Source organism: Mus caroli, unplaced genomic scaffold, assembly GCF_978045245.1.
Source record: "Mus caroli unplaced genomic scaffold, Mus_caroli_1 scaffold_12, whole genome shotgun sequence".
In the NCBI taxonomy this organism is placed as follows: domain Eukaryota; kingdom Metazoa; phylum Chordata; class Mammalia; order Rodentia; family Muridae; genus Mus; species Mus caroli.
Window position 1 is genome coordinate 69227176 of NW_028227267.1, and position 25449 is coordinate 69252624.

The 25449-nt window shown below is 44.0% G+C and overlaps 1 protein-coding gene across 25 annotated transcripts in view; it reads left to right on the forward strand.

Moving 5' to 3' along the window:
* The first annotated feature begins 4243 nt into the window (after positions 1-4243).
* The window catches only part of Rcbtb2 (RCC1 and BTB domain containing protein 2), a 47627-nt gene continuing 26421 nt past the window's right edge, over positions 4244-25449 (forward strand). For 2 of the 25 annotated variants that reach the window (XM_029468826.1, XM_029468824.2), the window contains exons 1-6: positions 9001-9222; positions 9746-9930; positions 11973-12182; positions 20148-20230; positions 22943-23036; positions 23461-23524. Coding sequence is in view for 20 of the 25 variants with exons in the window: in XM_029468824.2 (XP_029324684.1) it covers positions 23483-23524 (42 nt within the window). In the remaining 5 variants the exon portion in view is untranslated. Of the gene's footprint in view, positions 4429-5844; positions 6272-9000; positions 9223-9392; positions 9702-9745; positions 9931-10220; positions 10299-10550; positions 10947-11972; positions 12183-13692; positions 13718-20147; positions 20231-22942; positions 23037-23460; positions 23585-25449 lie in introns of those variants that run through there. The other 23 variants (XM_029468819.1, XM_021181205.2, XM_021181209.3 and 20 more) reach the window with 23 other exon arrangements.

Genomic DNA, 25449 nt, shown 5'->3' on the forward strand with positions numbered 1-25449 from the left:
ACCCTCTACAAGGGTACAGCTTCATGTTGTCCTTCCATGTCACTGGGTTGGTAAAATATTCAGGCTTGGTCTAAAACTCCCACCAGCAAGGCCTTCTGTAATCTTACCAAACCATTAAACCCACCCTTCCAGAATCCCCTCCAAGGCTGCTGAATTGGGATTCACTTTCCAACCCATGGACTCTCGTGGATACATTTTGGCTTATAGCATAGCCTTACCCAGACTATATGAAATTGAGAAAGACCTTGGGGGTCCCAATGAAGGAGTTGCAGAAGAGACTGAAGGAGCTGATGGGGTTTGCAGCCCCATGGAGGGAACAACAGTGTCAACAGGAGCTCCCGGGGACTGGACCACCAACCAAAGAATACACATGGAGCAACCCATGGCGCTAGCCACATACGTGGCAGAAGATGGCCTATTGGACAATAGTGGGAGGAAAGGCCCTCAGGCCTGAGGGTGTTCAATGCTCCAGTGTAAGGAATTGCCAGGGCAGGCAGATGGGAGTGGGTGGGTGGGGGAGCACCTTCATAGAAGCAGGGGGAGGGAAAATGGGATAGGAGATTTACAAAGGGGAGACCTGGAAGGGGGACAATATTTGAAATGTAAATAAAGAAAATATCCAAGAAAAAAAGAAAAAAGAGAGAGAAAGACTTCTTTGAAGGAAGAGATGCTATGACCAAATGTGCCAGTTGTATGGTCTGAATGCATATTGTTGCCCATTGGTTTGTGTTGAAGGCTTGGTCCTCAGCCGGTGGTGCTGTTGGAGGAGGGGGGGGATTGGTTGAAGAAAGAAGGCCACTGAGGGCATGCCCCTGAAAGGTAAATTGGAACTCAGGTCCCTTTCTCTCTCTCTGGAAGCTTCCTGGCTGCTTCAAGTTACACAACTTTCTCTGCTATGTGCCTACCTCCTTCACAGTTTTCCTTGCTGCACCAGACCAATAGATCCTGCCAAATTTCCAAAACCATGAGCTAAAATCAAATATTTCACCCATTTTAAATTTTTTCCAGGTATTTTTCACAGTAACAAAACCTGGTTAATATGTTAGGCAATCAAAACAAAACAATAGCCTAACTCTAGTCTGTCCACTCTACTATGTTTCCTGTTTTTTAAGATGAGGTAACTACTCCAGAACTGAACAGTCAATACACTCCAGTCACTGCTGAAGTGGAGAATAGATAGTGTGGAGAAGTAGAAACTGACCTATTATATCTAGAAGGCCTCTCAGGGCTGGAGAGATGGCTTTCTCATCCAGTGTGCCCAAGTTCGGTCCCCAGTACCCATGTCAAGTGTCTTACCACCACCTGTCACTAAGAGATCTGATGCCATCTTCTGAATTTCATGGAACTTTTATTCACAAATGCACATACATCTTCCACACACATACACATATACATATAATTAAAAATAAAATAAATATTTGAGAAGTTATATTTACAATTAAGCCTATCTAAATATTAAGGCATAATTCATAATTCATAGAATTCTGATACTGGAGCGACAAGCCCAGAATGAATTAATGGAATTTTTGTGTCCTCATGAAATAATCTCTTGAATGCCATTGAGACCTGTATTCGTTGCCTAAATATAGTGAGAGATTTAAAGGAAGTGAATACCCTCAATCTAAATTCTCTTTTTTCAGAATTCATTTTATAGCATTACTATCTGATACTATCATGTCCAAGTTATAGCACTCGGCTCAGTTTCTCATTTCTGTAATATATTGTAGAAAATGTCGAATTTAAAGAGAGTTGGGTCTGAATCTCAGTTCAATTTGAACAAGTCAAGTCACTAACCTTGGTCAAGCTTAAGATTATCCTGTGTAAACTGAGGATTGTATCACAGTGCTTACTTCATGGAGTCACTGTGGGGATTAAAACAGGTCACATGTGGTGACTTGTCCCTTAGCACAATGTCTGACACACAGGTGCACACTACAGCTATGATCATTATTATTATGACTAATTGTACCTGTACTGGGTATACAGTAGGTACCCAATGGATATCTGTTTCTCTTTAACAGGGATTCTTTTTGTAGTGGTCCCGGATATCAGATCATTTCCTATGTACAGGTCATAGCTGACTTCTGTTTCAGGACCAAAATAGTTGAGGGAAATGGAAATACAGAGAGATGGTTTTGGAGATTAGACACTGAGAATACCAACCTTTTGCCTGAAACCTAGTGTTGCCTTATAATCACAGTCTCTGTGGTCAGAAGAAAGTCATGAACCTACTCGTGCTGACTACTTCGCTTCAGCACCAAAGCATGATCCTTCATCCTGCAGGACACACAGCCAAAGGGATCCCCAGACCCAAGTTTTCCAAGGAGGCTCGAGAGACAGTCATGAGTGTGGGGATAATCATCCCCCAGGCTCAAGCACTGAATGAGGAGGGGTTAGTGGAGTGCTTTAGCTCAGTGGTTCCTCTGAACTTTTAGGCAGATGTGCAAGACTCACCTGAACCATGAACTAGTTCAAGGTCCCTCACTAGAGGAGGAAAACAAGGACTCGTGTGAGCTAATGGCAACCAGAAAGACTGGTTAAACAGGGTCCAGGACCTTTTGGTCAAAATGGAAGAACTTTGGCCATAAATGCTAAGGAAAGAGAAAGAATTTCAAGATATTCAACACTGGGTGTCACTGCCAAATTCTAATCAAGGATCAGTCCAAAAGAAATACCCATCAAATTCTTAGGAAAGTAGGCTGGGATGAGAGATCTGAGAGGGACATTGGCTAAAACCATAGGGTCAAGTGGCATCTCACCATACTGTCCTAGTTTTTCATTGGTATTGTTATTTTTAAAGACCGGGTAACCCTGGTCTTGCTTGAAGATCAATATGTCCCTCAGACTGACCTTGAACTTCGAGTGATCCTCCTGCCTCTGCACTAACCCTCTCGGCCTTCTTGGTTTCTTGATAATAAAAGTCCTGCCAGTTTGTCAGTGCTGCTGTGACCTGTGGACTGGTAACTGATTCTAAGGTACTGAGTTTACCCCTCATTTCCTCTCTCCATTGCTCTAATGTTCCCTGGCAGAGAGGCAGCAGCCCTGTCACTGACGATGCTGGCACAGAAGACAGTCTGCACATCAGCTAGGCAGCTCCAGAAGACAGAGCCAGGAATTTTCTGTAGTCTTTCTCCCAATTTTAATTTTGGAGCTCAGACCTCTCGCATGAAAATTTGTTTATTTTTGAGACAGGGTCTCTCAATATAGCCCTGGTTCTCCTGGAATTCACTACGTAGATCAGGCTGGCCCAGAAGTCACAGAGATCCACCTGCCTTAGCCTCCGAAGTGCTAGGAATCAAGATGTGCAGCAACATGCCTGGCTATTTATTTATTTGAGACAGGGCTTCATGTAGCCCAGACTATCTTCAAACTTGTTTATAGAGCCTAGGATGACTCTGAATTTCTGACCCTCCAACATCTGCCTTTGAGTACTTGGATTAAAGCTATGACCAATCACAGCCAGTGTACACAGTGCTGGAGATCAAACTCAGGGCCTTGTATATGTGAGGCTAGCACTTTACAAACAAGTTTCTTCCTAGGCCTCCACGTGGATAAATATTTCAAAGTATAAAAATAATTAAAATATCCCTTCCGTTCCTCCTCCCTTTGAGATGTGCCTGCAATCATCAGTCCGGAGTGTACTCGGAGCTTTGGAAACAGGATACTCGGCCCTGCAAATGTGATGGGCCATTAGTCCCATGGCTTCTTTAGTGACTTGGGTCTGAAGCACCAACTCCTAGTTTTGACCAAAAGCAGTTTTGAGATGCTCTTGTGCCTGGTTCGGAGAGTGTCCAGTTTCAGCCTCCCCTCAGGTTTCGGGTTTGCTGAAGTCCTCTCTAGATTCACATTGGCTCAGGCTTGGTTGGCTTGGCTGGTTGGGTCATGTTCAGGGTTTTGTGTTTGTTTTTTGTTTTGGCTTGGTTTTGCTGTTAGAGAGAAGCCCCTGGAAGGCCTGTGTCTTACCCCTGATAAAACTTAAAGGCAGTCTGTTTCAACTTTCTGGAAGCCACAAGAATGCTCTATGGTAAATTCCTGAGGACCACTTTACTGGGGGCCTTGAGGGTAGGACAGGAAAGAATGACAAGGTTGTCTTATGGCCCAGGGATCGCTGGGCTGCTGTAGTTCTACTGAGGTCAAGGCCACATCTCTATTTGTAAGTAGGGATGTAATTTCCAATGTCATTCATCAGGTGAACGGGTGGATTTATCTAACTAAAGCACAGACCAGCAGATGACCTGTCTGGGAGTTTTGCCACATCCATACTGGCTGCCCAGAGTGAACTATTGCTCCCGAGAGCTCTGACCTGGCAGTGGACAGAGAAAAGCTTGTTCTCAGTTTTCCTGCCCCTGCTGAGATATCACAGCTCTCTAAAGAACCCAGTCAGGCTCTGAGAGAACAAGAGGCAAAGGCTGGAGGCGAACTGCATGAGTAAGTACCTGCTTGGTCAGTACTCTGTCTTTTCTGTCCCAAAGCTATTACCTGGGTTCGCCTGGACTCCGCCAACCATTTCTTGGTTTGCTTCCCTACACCCACCCCCTCTTCTCTGCCACTCTCACCCTCTGGGAACTGTCTTTGCATACTCATTTCATGTCCTTCTGGTATTTACAACTTCAGTACCAAGTCCAGGAGAGCAAAGTAACCACCTACATTTTCCACAGAAGCTGTTCTAATGCTATTAGGATGTGGGACATGCAATGCTGGCTCGGTGTCCTTTGACACTGTGTGATGGACTGGCAAGATCTGTCACAGAGTCACTCTATAGACAGAAAGGCTTTGTTCTGGAAGCCTTGCATTTGTGTGTGGGGGACCGAGTATGCATGGGAATGCGTAAATGTGTTCATTCAGATGTGTGTGCCCCCTGATGCATGTATGAAGGCAACGGTAAGCCCCGGGTAGCTTTCTCTACTACTCTCTACTTATTATTACTTGAGATGGGTCTCTCTCCAATCCTGGAGTTGGCTCTTCGGCTAGACTCTGGAAGTAAAACATTCTCTGCCTGATGATCATGCTACAAGAAAATCATGGATACCAGAAAACAAGGACTCGTTTTTTACAAAGTTTTTATTTTTGATCTGGGTCTTACAATGTAGACCAAACTGATCTTGAACTCATAGAAACCCACTGCTTTCTGACCTATGACTGCTGGCATAAAAGGCATGTACCTTTTTTTGCCTGGCAAAAAGGGACTTTTATGATGAAGCTATTTATTGGGGAAAACATTATAAGTAACATATAATAAATAGGAATTACTTGGAATCATACTTTTTTTTAATTAGGTATTTTCCTCATTTACATTTCCAATGCTATCCCAAAAGTCCCCCATACCCTCCCACACACACACACCCCTACCCACTGACTCCCACTTTTTGGCCCTGGCGTTCCCCTGTACTGGGGCATATAAAGTTTGCATGTCCAATGGGCCTCTCTTTCCAGTGATGGCCGACTAGGCCATCTTTTGATACATATGCAGCTAGAGTCAAGAGCTCCGGGGTACTGGTTAGTTCATAATTTTGTTCCACCTATAGGGTTGCAGATCCCTTTAGCTCCTTGGGTACTTTCTCTAGCTCCTCCATGGAATCATACTTTTAAAAAAATTGCCACACCATGAGCATTTCAACTTTATAGAAAAATTATGGGAAAGTAGAAATTAGCCAACATCTCATCATCGAGAGAACGGCTCGATGTTAAAGTCACTGTATTTCCAAGCAGGTTTTAGTGTAAACGTGCACTTGGTTTTGACTGCATGTGTGTGGTTCTAATGGTCTGTATTACACCTGTCAAGAAACCTAGGCCTCAGTACTTGTATCATGTGTATCACCAGGCTGTTCCATCCTTCCATGGTAGGTTCCCACACAAGTCCTCTTGCGACAGAGGAAACTTGGTGACTGGGTGATGAGCCTGTCTCCAGAAACCTCCTGTTTACTTCCTGGTCTATGGCTTGCACCAGTCACATGCCAGCCTTAGACACTGTCAAGAATGGCCCGGTGTGATCAACTCAGAAGCTATGAATTCTCTACGATCAGCTGAATTACCATGTAAGTAGAAATCAGGGATCTCTGAAGGAGAGATTTCCAACATTTACTGAGTGCATGGATGTAGGCACTGAGCATCAACAACTATCAATGTCAGAGAAAGAAACAACCCTACTTACTTACATGCCACAGTGGAAGGAGTCACTGCAGCTGCAGAAATGAGCTTGCCAAAACCAACCAACCAACCAACCAACCAACCAACCAACCAACCAACCACTAAACAGTCAAGACTCTATGTGGTGAGTATGTGAGGTGTATTCAGGGAAATTAAACTTGGGAGAAAACAGAGGGGCAAGTAACTTGATTTCTTCAATTAATAAGTTGCATGGAACAGAAGAGGCAGGAGATGGAATTTATAGATTAAAGGGGGAGATGTGAGGATTATAATACAATCACTGTGTCTGAGTTCCTTCCAGTCCCAAGTCAACCTGCTAAGGAATCATGGTACTTTTTAAGTACTGAGGACTTAAACCAGAACAGAGTGTTGGATGGCCAAGGAGCCAACGTTAGTTTTGGTGGGTGTGATAATATTTTGATTAGAACTTTCAAGATTCTTGATCATTTAGAGATATTCACTGAAATATTGGCAGATGAATAAGATGTTTCAATATAACATGATGGTAGGGAGAAGAAAATCCTTATAAGTCAAGGTGGGTCACAAAGTACTGACTGTTAAATGAATCTCAATTTTATTTTCCTGGTTAATTATTCTATTTTAACATATTTTTTACTTTTTTCTAAAATTGATAAGAAAAAGTATGGCTTTTGATCTGCAATGCTTTAATTTACTCAAATATTCTATATATTTATCAGATAAATATATAGGTTATTTCTCGAGTGTGTTATGCGAATGGTGGTGTCTTTTCTTTTTCATGTGTTAGAACCTGGTAGCCAATTACAGAGTGGGCCTGACAGATGTGCTTAGGTCATAGGAAAGGGATGAGATTCCAGGGAGCTCCCTCACCCTTTAGTTACATCAGGACAGGGTTAGCCTTTCCACAGTAAGGGGACAAGTGTGGTCTAGAGCAGAGAGCAAGCCTTTAGCAGACACCAGGTCTTCTGATGGTGTCATCCTGGCCTTCTTGACTCCCAAAAATGTGACACTGAAGTTTTGGTGATGGCAGCATGAATGGACAGATGCCATGTTCTCCAGTTATAAACAACGCTGCAGTGATGATCCTTTGACGTGTTTCCATGCCAGGAAAGTCCTGACCGTGAGACTGTTAAGGCAAAGGGCAGATTGTCTACCGGAAATGACTTCCTCTAACAAGCTAAGCTTTGTTATATTTTTAAAACATGTAGGTAACCCCAGGCTTTTGGCTCCTATTCCATTGGGTTTGTGGATTCATTTTAGAATAGATTCCTTCCTAAGGACAAGGTTCTTCACTTTGCCTTGCCCCTGGGTAGTTTTAGTTCTCCTCGCTGATTTTATGTTGACTTTGTAACTGGACATCAGTCCATTCCTGATGACATCCACAAGCGCCTTTGATTTTAATTTCAGTTCATTTCCTAAAGGTTTCAAAGTATGGTTAGGTCAGGCCCAAAGTGAGAATAGTTTAGGTGGTGTTTGCCCAGAGATCTGGGGAAGCCCACTCCTCCTGGTCTTCTTGTTTGAAGTCTCTAGATATACATACTAAGCAAAGCATGCGAACGAGATCACTGTTTCAGGCTTGATACAGGCTGATGTTAAGCTGGTGCAAATTAGACCACAAACATTGTACTATAAACATCTACAATACTCAGAGCCCAACCTGCCTGTTGAAATCTGCTCTGCTCGTCCTAGCACCCCACCCACAATCTCAGTCCTTGTTCTTAAAATACTGGGAAAGGCTACTTTGGAGCACACCACTGACCAGAAATTTGTACAATCAATAGTCAAAGAGCATTTTGTTCAGCACCTTGCTGTTTCAGGCACAAGGAAGAAAGAGCTGAAGAAACTAAAACGTCACCTGCCCTTTTGGGGAGGGGTTCGAATGTTTTCTCTTCCCTCCAGCTTTACATAGAGCAGTGAAAAGGGTCACTGCCCGAGCCTATCACTAGACAGGTACCCTATGAGCGGACAGTATGCTACCCTAGCTCCGTGACAACTCTGCCTTCTAGGACAGACATCCATAAACGCCTCTGAATTTAACTCATCAAAAACTGAAATGGGGTTAATCATGATGGTGCATGCCTACAACCGTATCTGAGGGATTGGTTGGTACGAAGAGTTCAATGTCAGATTTTGCCATTTGGTCTCAAAATACTTTTTGTGTGTATAACTGCATCACCTAAAGCATCTGCTCCAATTTCAGGTCTCTTGGTCCAGCGTCATCACACGCTATCAGGGTACTATGGGGATGCAGCAACTGTATCCCCGTACTTCTTAGACAGACTCTTGTTTGTTTGTTTGTTTGTTTGCTTGCTTGCTTTGGTTTTTTGAGACAGGGTTTCTCTGAATAGCCCTGGCTGTCCTGGAACTCACTTTGTAGACCAGGCTGACCTCGAACTCAGAAATCCACCTGCCTCTGCCTCCCAAGTGCTGAGATTAAAGGTGTGCGTGTGCCACCATGCCGGGCTTAGATATACTCTTAAGAGGTTTATTATTGAGTGAATGTAGCCACTTACTTTGATCAAAAGGACCTTTGAATTCTTTATCACTTTAAATGGTTAACCAAAACTTGCCTACTTCTTTGACTTACTTATAAGACTAACTTTCTTACATTGTAACATATTTATATCACTGAAACAATCCCTGCGTTGATCATGGTATTTATTGTTGGATCCTATTTGATGACATTTTATTTAGGATTAAAACAATATGTCATCTTTGTCAGGTTTTATCAGCATGCTTTGTGAGATATTAAACAGTAAAATGCTCTATTTTAAAGGCAAAGATTTTGGGCCCATAAACACGTGACACACCAACCTCACACTTTTTTCTGGCCTTCCACATCTTGTCCTAACTTCATTTTCTTTTCTCTTTAAGCCCAGCCCATTGTTATACTAAGTTCACAGACTGTTGTTTAGCCTAAGCTGAACGTTCAGCCTCTGAACAATGAACTTGCTCAAGACAAAGAGGGGATCAAGCCTGCCTCTTCCAAAAAGCCCTTTGTGGATCCTGTGAACCAGCCTGTAGTTACACTGCTAAGGCCTTCATTATCTGACCCACTTTTTAAAGTCATTTGGAAAGAAACCACATGGTCAAGAGGTAAAAGAAGCCCTGTGGAATGAAGAGATGGATTTGAGTCACCTCTAATCATATGGCCCAAGGCAAATTACCCAAATCCCCATTGTCTTCCCCTAAACTGATGTGTATATATATAAACACATACATATATGTATATACATTTACTATATATAGCACAATATTTTAATGTATGTATATAATGTGAGGGCAAAAATCAAGAGGAGGAGGGTGGGAGGCTAACTTGTTTGAGGCTAACTTGGGCTAATACAGAGCCCCTGTTCCAAAGCCATAACATTATCTCTTCTCTTTGGACTTTTCTAGTGCACACTGCTCATAACTGTAGCCACTATGTAGCATAGCAGCCTTCTTTCTGAGCTTGCTCCTCCTAACTGAAATTTGATCACTAGCCCCACAGGCTCCCTTCTCCCTAGTCCCAGTAACCACCTCTCTACTTTCTGTTGGTGCGACTTGACTTTTTCAGTGCTCCTTAAATGAGATCCGTAAGTATTTGTGCTGTATGTCTACTTTGCTTAACATCTTCCAGGTTCATTCCAGATCGTCCCAGGTGACAGGATTTCCTTCATTTTAAAACCGGACAGCTCTCTGGGCCCTCAAACAAGAGACAATGAGGTGGGCCTCCTGGATGGAGTTGCTAAGACTGGACTAGCGCGCACAGAATGCAATTAGCCTCCTATTTCGCAGCAAGCAGGAAAACCAGCGCCTTTGAATGTAAGACCTAAAACCAGAGAGACGCAGGTTCCCCGAAATCGGGGCACTACGCTAGAAAGCGGGGTCCAGCACAGGGTCCCCAGAGAAGCCAGGGTCTCCGGTCCTGGCCGAGGAGGGAGGAGGGGCGCAGCGCGCAGCCCCCTCCCTTCTCTTTGTCCCCTTCCCCTTCCCTCGCTCCCTTGAACTCGCTCTCCTCCTCCCCTGGTTTCTCTTCTTGCTCCCGCGGCCCCCTCCTCCCCGCACGGCTGAACTCGAGCTCAGCCCGCCAGGCCGGGCCGCTTCAGGGGGAGGCGCCAAGTGTCCGCTGTTCTTGGCCCCGGGCGAGCAGTCCCCGCTGCCGGGGAGCGGAAAGGACGCGCGGCGCGGAGGTAAGCCTGCGTGTGGGCGGCAGGCGCCGGTGGGCGGGCGAGTCCCGGGGGCGAAGGCCAGGCGGAGGCCTCACCCTGCGCCCGGCCCGGTGCGCAGCCGCTGCGGGGGCAGGGCGCAGCGCCAACCCACCCCGGCCGGGGCCCGGCGCGCACGCGCGAGCCCGTGGACCAGGTCGCTGCGGTGGCTCTGGGTTCACGTCCCTTCCCGGGCCCTGGGACCGCTTAGCGGTGCGCATGCGCGCAGGCCCAGCCTGGGGGGGGGGGGTCCGTTTTGTGCGTCGCCCTGAGGCCTCGGCTGTGGGGTTCCCGCTTCCAGCTGGGGGAACCCCTGCCCCCGGTGTCTCCAACCCTCCCGTGCACGCGGCGCGGGCTAGCGGTGACGTTTCCAGGACTTTCCGCTCTTTCCCGCCCGCAGCCGCCTCGCCGACTCCATGGCGGCACACGCTTTAGGCCTTTGGTCCCCGAAGTGGAGGGATGGCTGGGAAGGCCTGGCTGTCCTAAGGGTTTTCAGTCCTTTGGGCGCTGCTGAGGCCGGAAGTGGAGGAGTTTAGAGGTGAAAAACTTTCCGATGCCCCTTCTTGGCGGCGATGGAACTTCCGCCTGAGTTGAAGCTAGGCTTCCAGCCGACTTTTTGCCTTTCTTTCCAAGGTAAAGATTTAAGTCGGACTGTAGCAGAGGACTTAGAGATGCTGCTCCCTTGCACACCCAGAGATTGCCCTGCCTGCACGGACTAAGCTTGGCCACATTGGGCCACTTGACGAGATTGTTGTGACAGTCAGAGAGATTTCATAAATGTGGCCACGTTGGGAAAGGGAACAAAGAGAGGTTCAGTGACCCAGGACCCCTTAGAGGCCCTAACTTGAAGTTTAGGTTTAAATCGTGAGCAAGGGGTGTATGTGCAGAGTTGGCCTGGTCCAGGTTTGGTCCTGCCTGTCACTGATCCATCCTGTCTCGGCTTCAGTCACAATTCCATGGAGTCCAAAGCCCGATACCTGAAGGGAGAGGCGAACGTGTTTCTCTTTAGAATTATCTTCCATCTTGATAGAACGGTTTTGGCCATTAAAGCCGAATAAAAGAGACCGAGTTCACAGTCCTGTGGAACTTGGTTCTTTAGTGCATTCCTGTGATGGTCACTGTTTAACGGTCATTGAGTCCGCTCTGTATTCGCACCTTCCCAGTAAAATCTGTCACCGTACTGGCCAATGGCATGCAGTTAAGTCATAGTTTCCAGGGCTACTATGAAGACTAGCAATGCCATAACTTCTGTGCTTTCTAGTCACGTGCTTATGAGTTAAACCGAAAAATCCTGATACTTTCAACTCTTACCTATACACTGGGAAGAGCAGTGACATCTGTCACAGTGGCAGTTCTGTAGGCTTCAGGACGGAGCATTGAAGTATTCCCTCCTAAAAGGACTTTCCATTCACCACAGAAAACGAAGAAGTCAGAATCTTTCATATAGGAAAAACTAACCAAATAACCTCTACAGATGTGCTCAGAAAAACTACATAGCCAACTTTCCATATCCTTATATTCTGCAACCGTGGATTCAACAAATCTTGAATTGGAGATATTAAGAAAGATCCTTGACTGGACATATAGAATTTGGGGGGGGGGGGTTATTATTAACAATAAAATACATCAGCGTTTTAAATTTAGTTTTTTTCTTTTAAGACATGTACTTCGCTGGCTCCGACTGGCCTGAACAACGTGTCAGGGTAGCCCAGGTTGGCCTCGAATTGAAGAGTCTCAGCTTCTCCAGTATTGAGATCACAGGCACCAAGCCTGGAAGGAGAGCAATCGCCCACACTAGTGTTAGTTCTCGGGCTGGCTGGAAGTACACAGGAGCGGGTGTGCCTGGCTGCGTGGCACATTGCAGCTTTTGTAAGTGACTTGCTGGGGTTTGGGTCCTGCAGCAGTCTCACTCTACTCTGGCTTACTGTACCTTAATGTCCCCTGACATGAAGTCATGGAGATAACTAGTGTGATGCCATGATTTTAGCGATCGATCCCTAGAGGTGGTTTTATATGAGCCAGACAAATGTAAGCGGCCATTGGCTCTGTCTGTAGAGGACTTAGAGAAGACATGGATGAAGAGGGACTGTTTTAGGACATAAAGTGTGGTTCCATTGAGGTCTTTCATTTAAATGAAGTAGATCAGACACTCTTTTTTTTTTTTAATTAGGTATTTTCCTCGTTTACATTTTCAATGCTATCCCAAAAGTCCCCCATACCCACCCCCCCAATCCCCTACCCACCCACTCCCCCTTTTTGGCCCTGGGGTTCCCCCGTACTGGGGCATATAAAGTTTGCAAGTCCAATGGGCCTCTCTTTGCAGTGATGGCCGACTAGGCCATCTTTTGATACATATGCAGCTAGAGACAAGAGCTCCGGGGTACTGGTTAGTTCATATTGTTGTTCCACCTATAGGGTTGCAGATCTCTTTAGCTCCTTGGGTAATTTCTCTAGCTCCTCCATTGGGGGCCGTGTGATCCATCCAATAGCTGACTGTGATCATCCACTTCTGTGTTTGCTAGGCCCCGGCATAGTCTCACAAGAGACAGCTATATCTGGGTCCTTTCAGCAAAATCTTGCTAGTGTATGCAATGGTGTCAGCGTTTGGAAGCTGATTATGGGATGGATCCCTGCATATGGCAATCACAAGATGGTCCATCCTTTCATCACAGCTCCAAATTTTGTCTCTGTAACTCCTTCCATGGGTGCCTTGTTCCCATTTCTAAGAAGGGGCAAAGTGTCCACACTTTGGTCTTCATTCTTCTTGAATTTCATGCGTTTAGCAAATTGTATCTTATATCTTGGGTATCCTAAGTTTCTGGGCTAATATCCACTTATCAGTGAGTACATATTGTGAGAGTTCCTTTGTGATTGGGTTACCTCACTCAGGATGATGCCCTCCAGGTCCATCCATTTGCCTAGGAATTTCATAAATTCATTTTTTTTAATAGCTGAGTAGTACTCCATTGTGTAAATGTACCACATTTTCTGTATCCATTCCTCTGTTGAGGGGCATCTGGGTTCTTTCCAGCTTCTGGCTATTATAAATAAGGCTGTTATGAACATAGTGGAGCATGTGTCCTTCTTACCGGTTGGGACATCTTCTGGATATATGCCCAGGAGAGGTATTGCGGGATCCTCCGGTAGTACTATGTCCAATTTTCTGAGGAACCGCCAGACTGATTTCCAGAGTGGTTGTACAAGCTTGCAATCCTACCAACAATGGAGGAGTGTTCCTCTTTCTCCACATCCTCGCCAGCATCTGCTGTCACCTGAATTTTTGATCTTAGCCATTCTGACTGGAGTGAAGTGGAATCTCAGGGTTGTTTTGATTTGCATTTCCCTGATGATTAAGGATGTTGAACATTTTTTCAGGTGCTTCGCAGCCATTCGGTATTCCTCAGGTGAGAATTCTTTGTTCAGCTCTGAGCCCCATTTTTAATGGGGTTATTTGATTTTCTGGAGTCCACCTTCTTGAGTTCTTTATATATATTGGATATTAGTCCCCTATCTGATTTGGGATAGGTAAAGATCCTTTCCCAATCTGTTGGTGGCCTTTTTGTCTTATTGACGGTGTCTTTTGTTTTGCAGAAGCTTTGCAATTTTATGAGGTCCCATTTATTGATTCTCGTAGATCAGACACTCTTTACTCAGGCACTAAAATAACTATTACTCTTACAGTATAGCTGTAGGGAATGCTCTTATTTCCCTTTGTCCATTGGAGATTATCATATTTAATTCCAGCTTTAACAGATCTGAAGAGAAGTTAAAATGCCTAGTAGATATTGCTGTTTTCAAAGTTTATCTGACATTATAACAAATCAAAATTGTTGGAGAAAGGATGCTGGGAAAAGAATCATGAGTGTGGCAGAGAGGCATTAAAGTCTCCGTCCAAGGCTGAAAACAAGTGGGCCCATGTGGGAATGCCCCCTTACGCAGATCAGCCCCCCATCTGTAAAGAATATTCATAACGTCTGTCATGGGATGCTTCAGGTGACCCTTCTCGCTTTCCTTACCTGGAAGGAGCATGTGTCTCTTTCAGGTGGTGACCTCAATCTGAAACCATGATCTGAAGGAGATTGAAAGTACAGTAGATCATTAAGCATCAGGCTGACACTCGAGTGTGTGTTTTTAATGTTTTCAGCTCTGCTCATCTAACCTGAGCTAATGTACATTTGTTCTCCCCACCCCCAATACACTTTTGAGCTAACAAGTGCTGATGAATGATAGCTAAACTTGAGTGTTTTCTATACTGTGCCAAGTGTATACAAAAGGATTCCCAAGAGGAAACAAGTGGAGGTCAAGGATCCACTGTGTTCAGGAGTCATGTTGTTGAGCCAAGTCTTTAATAGGATAATAGTTACCTCATCTGTTAATACCTACTTAATCATTGTATGTATAAGAAATTACATCTCAAATGGACTTACAGATGGCTCTCTGTGTCAGCTCATGTCATTTATGGAGCAACATAAAGTATATTTTCCCACTTGACGGTGACGTTTTGTCATCAGTGTTGAGCTCAGTAAACTGAAGACTACCTCAGCATTGCTGGAGGCTGGTTTACCCCTTGCCTCACTGCGAAATTTGGAAACCAAACAGACAATGACAACAGCAGTTATGTGCCACCGTCAGTGCACCCCTTTCCGTACGCACTGGGTGGCACTTCCTTTGACAGTGCGCTGGCTTTCCCATTGCTCCTGCATAGTTCTGTCCACCTGGTTATCCACCCTGGTGCACCTAGCAGCTGACTATTGACATTATTTTTATTCGCTAGATGTAATTGTCATCTTGGAGGCTTATGCCTCTGTCTAACACATGTTAGGCCTAACACGGAAGCTTCTAGCGCCATACAATTTTATCGAGGCCTAGACTGTTTTCAGCCTTTGAAACCGAATGTTGAATAAACTCACCCTTCCTAGTTCTTTCTGATTGCAGGCTGGCTGATTTCAACTCAGGTGTTCTGGCTCAAACACCCCTCAAAGCTGACTGTTTCAATCTGACTTCTCTCTGGGCCACTGACTGAATTGTTCTGCTTGGCCTCATATGCTTGGCAATATGTTCTAATCTTCCGTCTCTTCTCATTCTGTCTTGTTCTCTCTTCGCCTATCTCCAGCTTGTTCTCTCTGCAAACTGTAACACTCCTGGTAGAGCTGCCTCCTCTTCTCTCTCTCTTCTCTCTCTCTCTCTCTCTCTCTCTCTCTCTCTCTCTCTCTCTCTCTCTCCCTCTCCCTCTCTCTTTCTCTCTCTCTCCCTCCCCCCCCCTCTGCTGTTCCCTCTTAGGTTCTCTCTCTTTCTTCTCGTGAGTTGGGTGTATTCTGTCTCTGACTCATTCTGTCAAATCTTTTCTCTGACTCACTTTGTCTGCCACTCAATTAGAAGTCATTTCCAAAGATGGGTGCTTCTAGAAACTAACTTTACCTTCATTGTCTGGGACTAAAGGTGTGTACTAAGAGCATGTCTGCATTCCCGCCCCAGGGATTAAACATGCATGCTAAAGACTGAGCCACACCACAACTAGAATTTTTTTTTCTCTCTTTTTCTTTTTTTCTGTAAATAGCCTGAGGGCCCACAGTTTGATCAGACATCTTGCAGCAGTCAGGTGTCTTACTGTTATCATTTGTGACTTCCAGCATCTCATTCAAGAGGAGCTGAATTATAAACAATGCAGTTGACCAACTGAGGCTGTGTTTTGTCACTTTACATACTTACATTACCTGTAACTCAGGGATGACACTAATAAAAGGAAATGATACTGTTTGATTTCTCAGTGAACACGTGTGGGGACCCCCATGGTCATTCACTTTGTCTGCAGCTTCCTTACATACTGATACTGTAAACCCTGCTCTCCTGCACCGCCTTCCTTTGACTCAATAAGGAGAATCTCGGATGGGAGAACTTGCCAGTAGCATTGAGTTCTCTATCACAAGGAAAATGCATTATGTCCCTCAAGCCTGGCTTTAGAGCTGATCTCATGGAATTGAATTTAAAAGCAAATCTTGGATTTCTCTGAGGAATTCCTCCTCTTTTTTTTTTTTTTTATTTTCTTCTGAGATGACTTCTCATAGATAACTTATCAGCGTTTAGAAGCCTCCGGTCAGCCCTTAGCTCTTCAGGCTGTCTGCAGCACTTGAGAGGCGGCTCTTTCTGTCTTCACGGTTATGTTCTTTTACAGCTTTGTTTCCCCTCCCTGGAAATGCAGACAGTAAGACAGCATTAGTCAAGTGACTTAGGCAAATGAACAAGTGCTCCAGCATCACCTTAATGCCTCTGTGTGTTCCTTGTTTGTAAGTAATGCGCCACGCTGTGCTGCAGACAACTCCTTAATAACGATTATTTCACTAACAGTGAAACAGCTTTGTAGGGGTGCGAAGTATTCACGCTGTTCTCTTAAGGACCAGGAAGGGATATGTTGGTCACGTTATACTCCTTTTGTTTACCAGTCTTCAGCTTTGCTGTTACTAACAGGGTTGAAAAAGCCTACAAAATATAATATATTCAAATGAGGAGTTAGTCTGTCTCAAACAAGGATAATTTAGAAACAAGCTATCAAACTATACAAGTTTAAGAAAACAGCTGGAAAAAAAATAGCGAAACGGATGGCCCTAGTGGATACTCATTTGGCAGTGAACCCAGGGCTCCTGGGCTTCCAGCTATGAGCCTTGGAAAGTGGACACAGGGGCAGGAGCTTCCTCTGGTAGAAGGTCTTCCTTTCTCATCTTGGTTTGTATCTCAAGGAACAAACAGTGATATCCCATAATGTTATTTTTATTACTTTAAACAAAAAGAGGAGATGTAGAGGAAACTGTTTGCAGAGCGTACTATGGAGTATGTAAATAAGCCAAGTCATATAGCCTGCTATGGAGTATATATATGAGCCATGTTGTATAGCCTGCAGGAGTTGGAGGATGCAGAAGCAGTGAAATTCCATGCGGTAGAGTAGTAAGGGCACCCACTGTGGTCCCCACTACTGGGACCAACTTACTGTAGGTGTGACACTGTTACTCTGAAGAGTTGTCCCAATATGGATATCCACGTCAACTCTGGTCCTTCAGGAACACTGCCTTTCTTTACAGAAAAGGGGGACTCCTGGAAGCCAGTATAGAGCAGAAATAGAAAGCATTTGTGTTATCCATCCTAGCATCACCAATATTCAACATTTTTTTTCCTAGCTCAGATTCTCCTTGCCAGGCATTTAGAATGTTGTATTGTTCGATCGTATTAATTTGTTTTTAAAATGGCAGAGGGAATCTTGGTTTAGAAGTCATCATTATCAATATTCTATGAAATTCCTGTGTTCGTGGCAAAGGTAGAGTCACAATGGCGGTGCTCTGGTTTTAGTGTTGGTTAACATCATCCCACTTACAGACTGGCCGTGAACTGACAAGGTAGCTAGCTGAGGATGGCTTTGAACTCCTGACCTTCCTAAGGACAGGGATCGTATGTGTGTGCTAGCACAGCGATCCGATCCTGCTGATTGGAAACGTGGTAGCATACAGATCCATCGTTATAATTACAAGGGATCTTTTAACTTTGGCGTCACCTTCATCAAAAAATTTTCTGTGAGAATTCTCATCACAGCCTAGCCGTGAATTAGGTTACATTAACTGAGGATTGTGTTCTCTGTGCCCTTAAACTTTATCAAGTGGTCTGTTACACCGTTTGTATTATTTTGTGATATAGTGGTTTGTTCAACATTGCTAAATCTAGGAAGTTATTTTTAGAGGTTTATTTTTAAGTGTGTGTATGTGTGTGTAGGTTTGTACATGTGTGAGAGGGTGCTTGTAGAGATGGAAAGAGCTGGAGTGCAGACAGTTGTGAGCTGCCCACTGTGGTGCTGAGAGCCAAGCTCTGATCCTCTGGAAGAGCAGAAAGCTGCACTCTTAACTGCTGAGCCATCTCCCCAGCCCCTAGAGAATCTATATTAGTTGATTATGGTATGTTTGTGCCACGGGTTGTCAGTCTGTTGGTAGATTCTGTTCACCCCATTTTTTGTTTTTGTTTTTTATTATTCCTTAGGATTTTTTCTCTGGTTTGCTACTACTGCAGGCTTCATGTAGGTCATCTTTTTACAACTGTGAGGTCACGTTAACCACATTCTCTTTTACATTGAACAGTATGGAGTGACATGGGACTGTGATGGACAGAAAAGCAGAGTAGTGTAAACAAAGAGATTCACTGTCTCATGGAGGAGGGGTGAGAATTATTTAATAAGATGATGTATTAGTCACCATCGTGTTGCTATGACACAATGCCGAAGGAAAACCTTTAAACAGAGGAAAGGCTTACAGCACAGTTTCAGGCCTCTTGCTTTTGGCGCATTCTAGTTGTAGCCCATAGTAGAGCTGAATGCTTACTGGAAACGGAGAGAGGAAAAGACCAAAGATAAGATATGTCCTATGGCTGGCAAGGTGGCCCAGTGGTTAAGAGCACTGACTGATCTTCCAAGGGACCTGGGTTCAATTCCCAGCATCCACATGGCTTCCCAAACCATCTGTAACTCCAGTCTCCCAAGATCCAGCACTGTCTCCTGGCCTTTTTGGGCACTAGGCCAATGTATGTTTCAAAGACAAGCAAATACGTAAAACCTATACATGTAAAATTAAATACATGGGTGTGTGTGTGTCACACACATGCACACACACCCTTCCAAGGCATGCCTTCAGTGTCTGTTTCCTCCAACTAGCCCTACCTCATAAAGATATCCACCCTTCCAGGAGCCTATGGAACTAAGATTCCAGTAATCTCTTCATAAGGTTGGAGCCTTCACAACCTAGTTGCCTTCCAAACACTGCTGCACTTGGGACCACAATGAACACATGAGTTTTGGGGATAAATGTGTGAAATTCATTCCATAATAATTGGGTCCATATATGCATTAAATAAATAAATAAATAAATAAATAATGTGGTGACCCAAACACTGTGGAGCTGTTTGTCAGAGTGCAGACTGGCTGAATCATTTGTGTGCCTTTTACCCCTCTGCAAGGACACCACTGTCCCTAGGTGCTGTGCCCTGTCAGTTTCTGAGGGTCTAGGGGATAAAGATGAATCCTGTGATGAATATAAGCATCTTTAGCTCCTTGGCAGCAGTTAGTTCTGGATGCTGCAGCCATCTTCTCTCGTGTTGTGCCTGTCATAGCTTACATTTCCCCACAAATCTACTATTCTTTGTGGTCTGTGCATCCATGTCTTATTTAAGAAAGCTCTTGCTGGGTGAAAGGCATAGGCCTATAAACATAGCTTTGGGGAGGTTGATTTAGGAAGATTCCAAGGTTTGAAGGCAACTTGGGCTAGGTAATGAGTTAGTTGTTGGCCAGCTTGGGCTATACAAAAGGACCCTGTTTCAAAAACAAGCAAAAATCTTCCTGTCCATGTAAAAATGTCATTGTTTGGCTTTTATATTTCATGGGGCTTCTTTTTTGTTGATGAGTACAGTGAGAGTTTATTGTGTGCCTGGATGTCCTGGCTTATGTACTTGGAGGCAGAGCAGGGGATCTAGAGTTCGATTTACATGGTGAATTCCAGGTCAGTCAAGGCTACATAGTGAGACCCTGTCTCAAAATCCAAAACCCAACTTTGTTAATATGTATTTTTGCATTTGTCTCATTGTTCACACTGTTGAAACCTTGTCTTAAAACTTATAAAAAGTATATCCAGAAGTTGCATTTTATCATTTTAATATTTTCTATTTATGTATCTCCACTGCTATTTTTTAATAGGAGAGATGATACGATTTAAGAAGCATTTCCCTTAAATAATGGATTGTTAACTTTGGAAAATTGTGTATTTTCTTTTTTTAATTTCTCTAATAGAATTTATGTGCTTATATTTTTAGTCACATTAACTTTTTTCTGGAAGACAGCTTTACAAGAATTTAGTCGGACCAAATTTCAGGCTCCAGAACATTCCACCAACCAGGTACAGACACTTGTCGAGGGGATGCTCCTAGCCACTCTGTGTAAGGTATCTGGGATGTACACAGGAAGACTGCCCCAGCAGTAGGAGCAGGCAGACCAGCTGTGGCCTTGTGACATCATCATGCCATCATTTACAAGGTTCTCACTCGAAGACACTTAAGTTACAAAAATGTTACACAGCAAATCTCAGAATGTCTTTGGTAATTTTGCAGTTTTGGTTAGGACACACTCGTGGTTGGCCCCTGGCCCGTGCTTGTGACTGATGGGTGGCAGGTTGGATATGCCCCCCAAGAGGGTCCAAGAGCTTGGACGCACTCCTGGGTTTCATTCTAAGTTCTGATCTGACCGGGTAGTGCTATTAGTCAGGTCCCTGAAGTACCCTAAACTAAAATGATTATGTTCTGGATATTGCAGAGAAGAAATGAAGTGCACGCTAAATGTCAGCGTTCCACACACAAGGCTTATGTTTTACAGGACTGCTGGTCACAGTAGAAGAGTCATGCAGGTGACAGAGACAGCTATAACCCCCTACACACACACACACACACACACACACACACACACACACACACACACACACTGCATCCCAAATGGTGCAAATTAGGGAAATCAGTTTTCTCTGTCGTAGCTGTTACTTTGACATGGTAGAAAACAAGTCTACCATCATCTTTCAAACAATACTAAATGTGTTTACATTATTTCACATTAGTAATTTGTCTTGAGTTATTTTTAAACTTTGACTAACTCTGGATAACATGGAATTCTTAGCATTAGAATTAATTCTGATTGGCTCTTATGAATACTTCCCCTTTGAATGTGTTATTTCCTTATGCTAGGCATACAGCTACATTTTTACCTGACTAGTTTAGTAAACAGAATGGACTATTATTACCAGTGTTCTTAAGGAGTTGATTATATTTACAGTGATCAAAGAAGGATACAGCTAAGAGCCATTTTTTTTTTTTTTTTACATAAAATGCTGAGGATTCCTAGTCACTGATGGAGGTTCCCGTGCCACTGCAGCAGGAGACCTAAGGGGCAGCGAGAGCGGCTACCTCTGTTTGCTCCTTCAACCTCTCCCTCCTCCCCTCCTCCCAACTTTCCCTCTACTCTTCCTAATCATTCCCTTCCCTGCCCCTTCCATCTTATTTTTATTTCTGTGATGCTGGCATTGAACCCGGAACCTCACCCATCTGCTCTCATTGAGCTACACCCCTAAGCCCAAATCTCTTTTCTCTTTTTAAAATTTCTTATTCTAGTAAATTTGGTGTTAAATATGAAAAAGGTATTTTCAGATCGGTTGAGGCTACAAGAGAGGGGAAGGGCACCCTTAAGTGCTTAGGCCAGGGATTGTTGCTCAGTGGTAGCAGTGCTTGCTCTGTGTGTTCGAGACCCTAGGTCTGATCCCTAGCACTGAGGTGTGGGAGGGAGCCTCAGTAGGCATGCCAGATTCTAATATAAAGACCCTATTTTCCATAACTTGAAACATAATGTATATGTGTCATATGTCCTGGTAGCTCTAGTAACAAAGGATTGTGGTCTCCTCTCTTGAACAAGCTTGCCAATTAATAGAGAAAATAAGTCACATAGTGTGAGGCAGAACATGTGGAGAGTGCCATTCTTGAGGTTGCAAAGAGAGAAGCCTATTGGGTGAGTCAGGAGGCACAGCAGTAATGGTTACAGTAGGGTTTTAAGAAAATGAGGATTCCAGCAGATCTGCTGAAGTGCCATAATATATGATGTTGATTAGCTATAGCAAAAATATTTTACCAAGTCAAATCATGTAATTTTACAAGAGAAAAGCTTTAAGTGATCTCTCTTTTGGTTTTAGTTTTGGGTATGCAAATGGTCTGCCCCCGAATTTCACCTTCAGCAACTAAGTAAGCTTTTAAATATAAGCAGGTCTTTTTAAAACTGACTTTTCAAACATTAGAAAGAATTCATTGTCATTGTCTTAAATTCAAATTTTCTGAATGCATTAGTCTTTATAAGACCACTTCCAGTTGAGAAAAAATTACAAATTTCATCAAGAACATATAAAACACTGATAAGGGTCATGGTGACATTTGACCCCCGCTTGATTATTTTTAATCTATCTTTTTTGACTTTTAGTGACTGAAGCACATATCAGATAAGATGCTGTGATAGCAGTGCTTGTAAGATGCATTGCATTGAAGTAATCAGAGCAAACCTAATACATTAGAAAACAGTGGCCATTACTAAAGACAGGTTTTTTTTGTTTGTTTGTTTGTTTTCTTTGACAGGGTTTCTCTGTGTAGCCCTGGCTGTCCTGGAACTCACTCTGTAGACCAGGCTGGCCTTGAATTTAGAAATTCCCCTGCCTCTGCCTCCCGAGTGCTGGGATTAAAGGCGTGCACCACCACGCCCAGCTCTAAATACAGTTTTATTTAAGTTGACTCTCAGAGGGAAATACTGCTTCATTTACACTGTGGTTGAACCACAGTGAAGAGCCTGCATGTCTTCCCTGGGGTTGCCCTGCTGTCACCTTAGCTCCTGTTGTCACTTTGATGGGAGAGCGGGAAGTTACTAATAAGCAAAGAGTATTCAGTGATCTTGCTACATACTTGATAGCTTCAGTTTCAGACTTTTGTTATTGTTGTTGTTGTTAAAGTCCAGGGTGACAAAGCTGCATTCATCCCTTCAGCTGTTCATTCATTCATTTCATTCATTTCTCCTTTTTTTTTTTTTCCAGCTTAGCAGATCATACATTCTTCAGGAGCTGAGAGCTGATAAGTCTCTTCTTCACCGTGATTTGAAACTTTCCAGTCTCAGAAAAGCTGACCAAGGTGTAGAATTTTTTTTTTCTCTCTATTAATAGAAAAGTCATCTGTGAGATGGGAACTCCTGAGCACTTCCTTGTAGACAGAAGGACCTCTGTTTCTGCAGGGTGACCTCTCCAGACTTCAGGAGGATGGTCCCCTTTGGAGCTCCTGAACAGGAAAAACCACTTGTAGGGCTTAGAGCTGTTGCCTACCATGCTAAAGGCATAATTTTGCTATCACCCGCTCACCATGTCGGGACTTCTTTTCCCTGTTAATGAGAAGTAACATAACTTTGTTTGTCTGGCACAAGGACTTCCTTTGTTGCCCAGGTGTCTCTAATTCCTTAGCCTCCCCAATGCTGAGGATACAGGAACCTGCTTTATATAGCAGTTTCTGTGTGCCTTCATGTGGCATGGCCTCCTGATTTTACCACGTACTTTTTCCTCAGGGACTGCACAGGACTGATCCATATGGAAGAAGAAGGGCCTGGTTTCTATGGAGAAAGTGGCAAGGTTAGAACAAAAGCATGCCTTGGAGCTTCTCTGTTGCATGAAACAACCACTGTTCACCTGGTGAGGAGAGCAGGGAGATCACAGAAGTCTCCCTAGGAGACACTGGCAGGGTGGTGCCTGACATGCCAATACATAATAGTATAGGGACATAGGATGTGGATGGGGCCAGCAAGGAGCTGATGTCACCCAGGAGGTTGAGACAGGGCTTCCTGGGATGGTGGCATTTGGACTTCTTAAGGACGTAAGTGTCTCTTCACAGATGACTGGTAAAAGGCTTTGCTTAAATAATGTTTATTCCTTTCCCAAATATTAAAAAACAAATAAAAATAGTCATAGAAGCTACGCTTCCAACTCACTGTGCTCTTTTATTCTTTCCCATCACATCTGAACATTACAGTCAACCAGCTTAAGTCAATACAGTATCCAGTGATGCTGTTTCCCATGCAGTATCCAGTGATACTGTTTCCCACCCAGTATCCAGTGATACTGTTTCCCACCCAGTATCCAGTGATGCTGTTTCCCATGCAGTATCCAGTGATACTGTTTCCCACCCAGTATCCAGTGATGCTGTTTCCCACCCAGTATCCAGTGATACTGTTTCCCACCCAGTATCCAGTGATGCTGTTTCCCATGCAGTATCCAGTGATGCTGTTTCCCACCCAGTATCCAGTGATACTGTTTCCCACCCAGTATCCAGTGATGCTGTTTCCCACCCAGTATCCAGTGATACTGTTTCCCACCCAGTATCCAGTTGATGCTGTTTCCCATGCAGTATCCAGTGATGCTGTTTCCCACCCAGTATCCAGTGATACTGTTTCCCACCCAGTATCCAGTGATGCTGTTTCCCATGCAGTATCCAGTGATGCTGTTTCCCACCCAGTATCCAGTGATGCTGTTTCCCACCCAGTATCCAGTGATGCTGTTTCCCACCCAGTATCCAGTGATACTGTTTCCCACCCAGTATCCAGTTGATGCTGTTTCCCATGCAGTATCCAGTGATGCTGTTTCCCACCCAGTATCCAGTGATGCTGTTTCCCATGCAGTATCCAGTGATGCTGTTTCCCATGCAGTATCCAGTGATGCTGTTTCCCACCCAGTATCCAGTGATGCTGTTTCCCACCCAGTATCCAGTGATACTGTTTCCCACCCAGTATCCAGTGATGCTGTTTCCCACCCAGTATCCAGTGATACTGTTTCCCACCCAGTATCCAGTGATGCTGTTTCCCACCCAGTATCCAGTGATGCTGTTTCCCATGCAGTATCCAGTGATGCTGTTTCCCACCCAGTATCCAGTGATGCTGTTTCCCACCCAGTATCCAGTGATACTGTTTCCCACCCAGTATCCAGTGATGCTGTTTCCCATGCAGTATCCAGTGATGCTGTTTCCCACCCAGTATCCAGTGATGCTGTTTCCCACCCCGTATCCAGTGATACTGTTTGCCATCCAGTTTCCAGTAGATATTATTCCCCATCTTGTATCCAGTGATACTGTTTCCTATCCAGTATCCAGAGAATATTATTCCCCATCTTATATCCAGTAGGTATTGTTTTGCACCCTATATCCAGTCGATATTGTTTTGCATCCTGTATCTTTTAGATATTGTTTGACATCCTTTTCTAGTAGATATTATTTCACATATTTCAGCCTGCCTATTGATTGCTATCTTGTGCCTTATGGTAAGTTTACAAACTATATGCTCACCTCCATGAAACAGTTTAATATTGTCATTTGTTATTTTTCTACTTGAGAAAATAAAAAAGGTAAAAATTCAATAAATTATAATAATTATATAAAGCTAGCATAGTGCACAGAACAGCCTGACTTTGAAATTCAAACACATGCTGACATGAATGTTATGGGTGAATCCTCGTAGGAATTTATAAAAGTAACTTACAAACTACTGATAAAGATTGAGAAACTTACA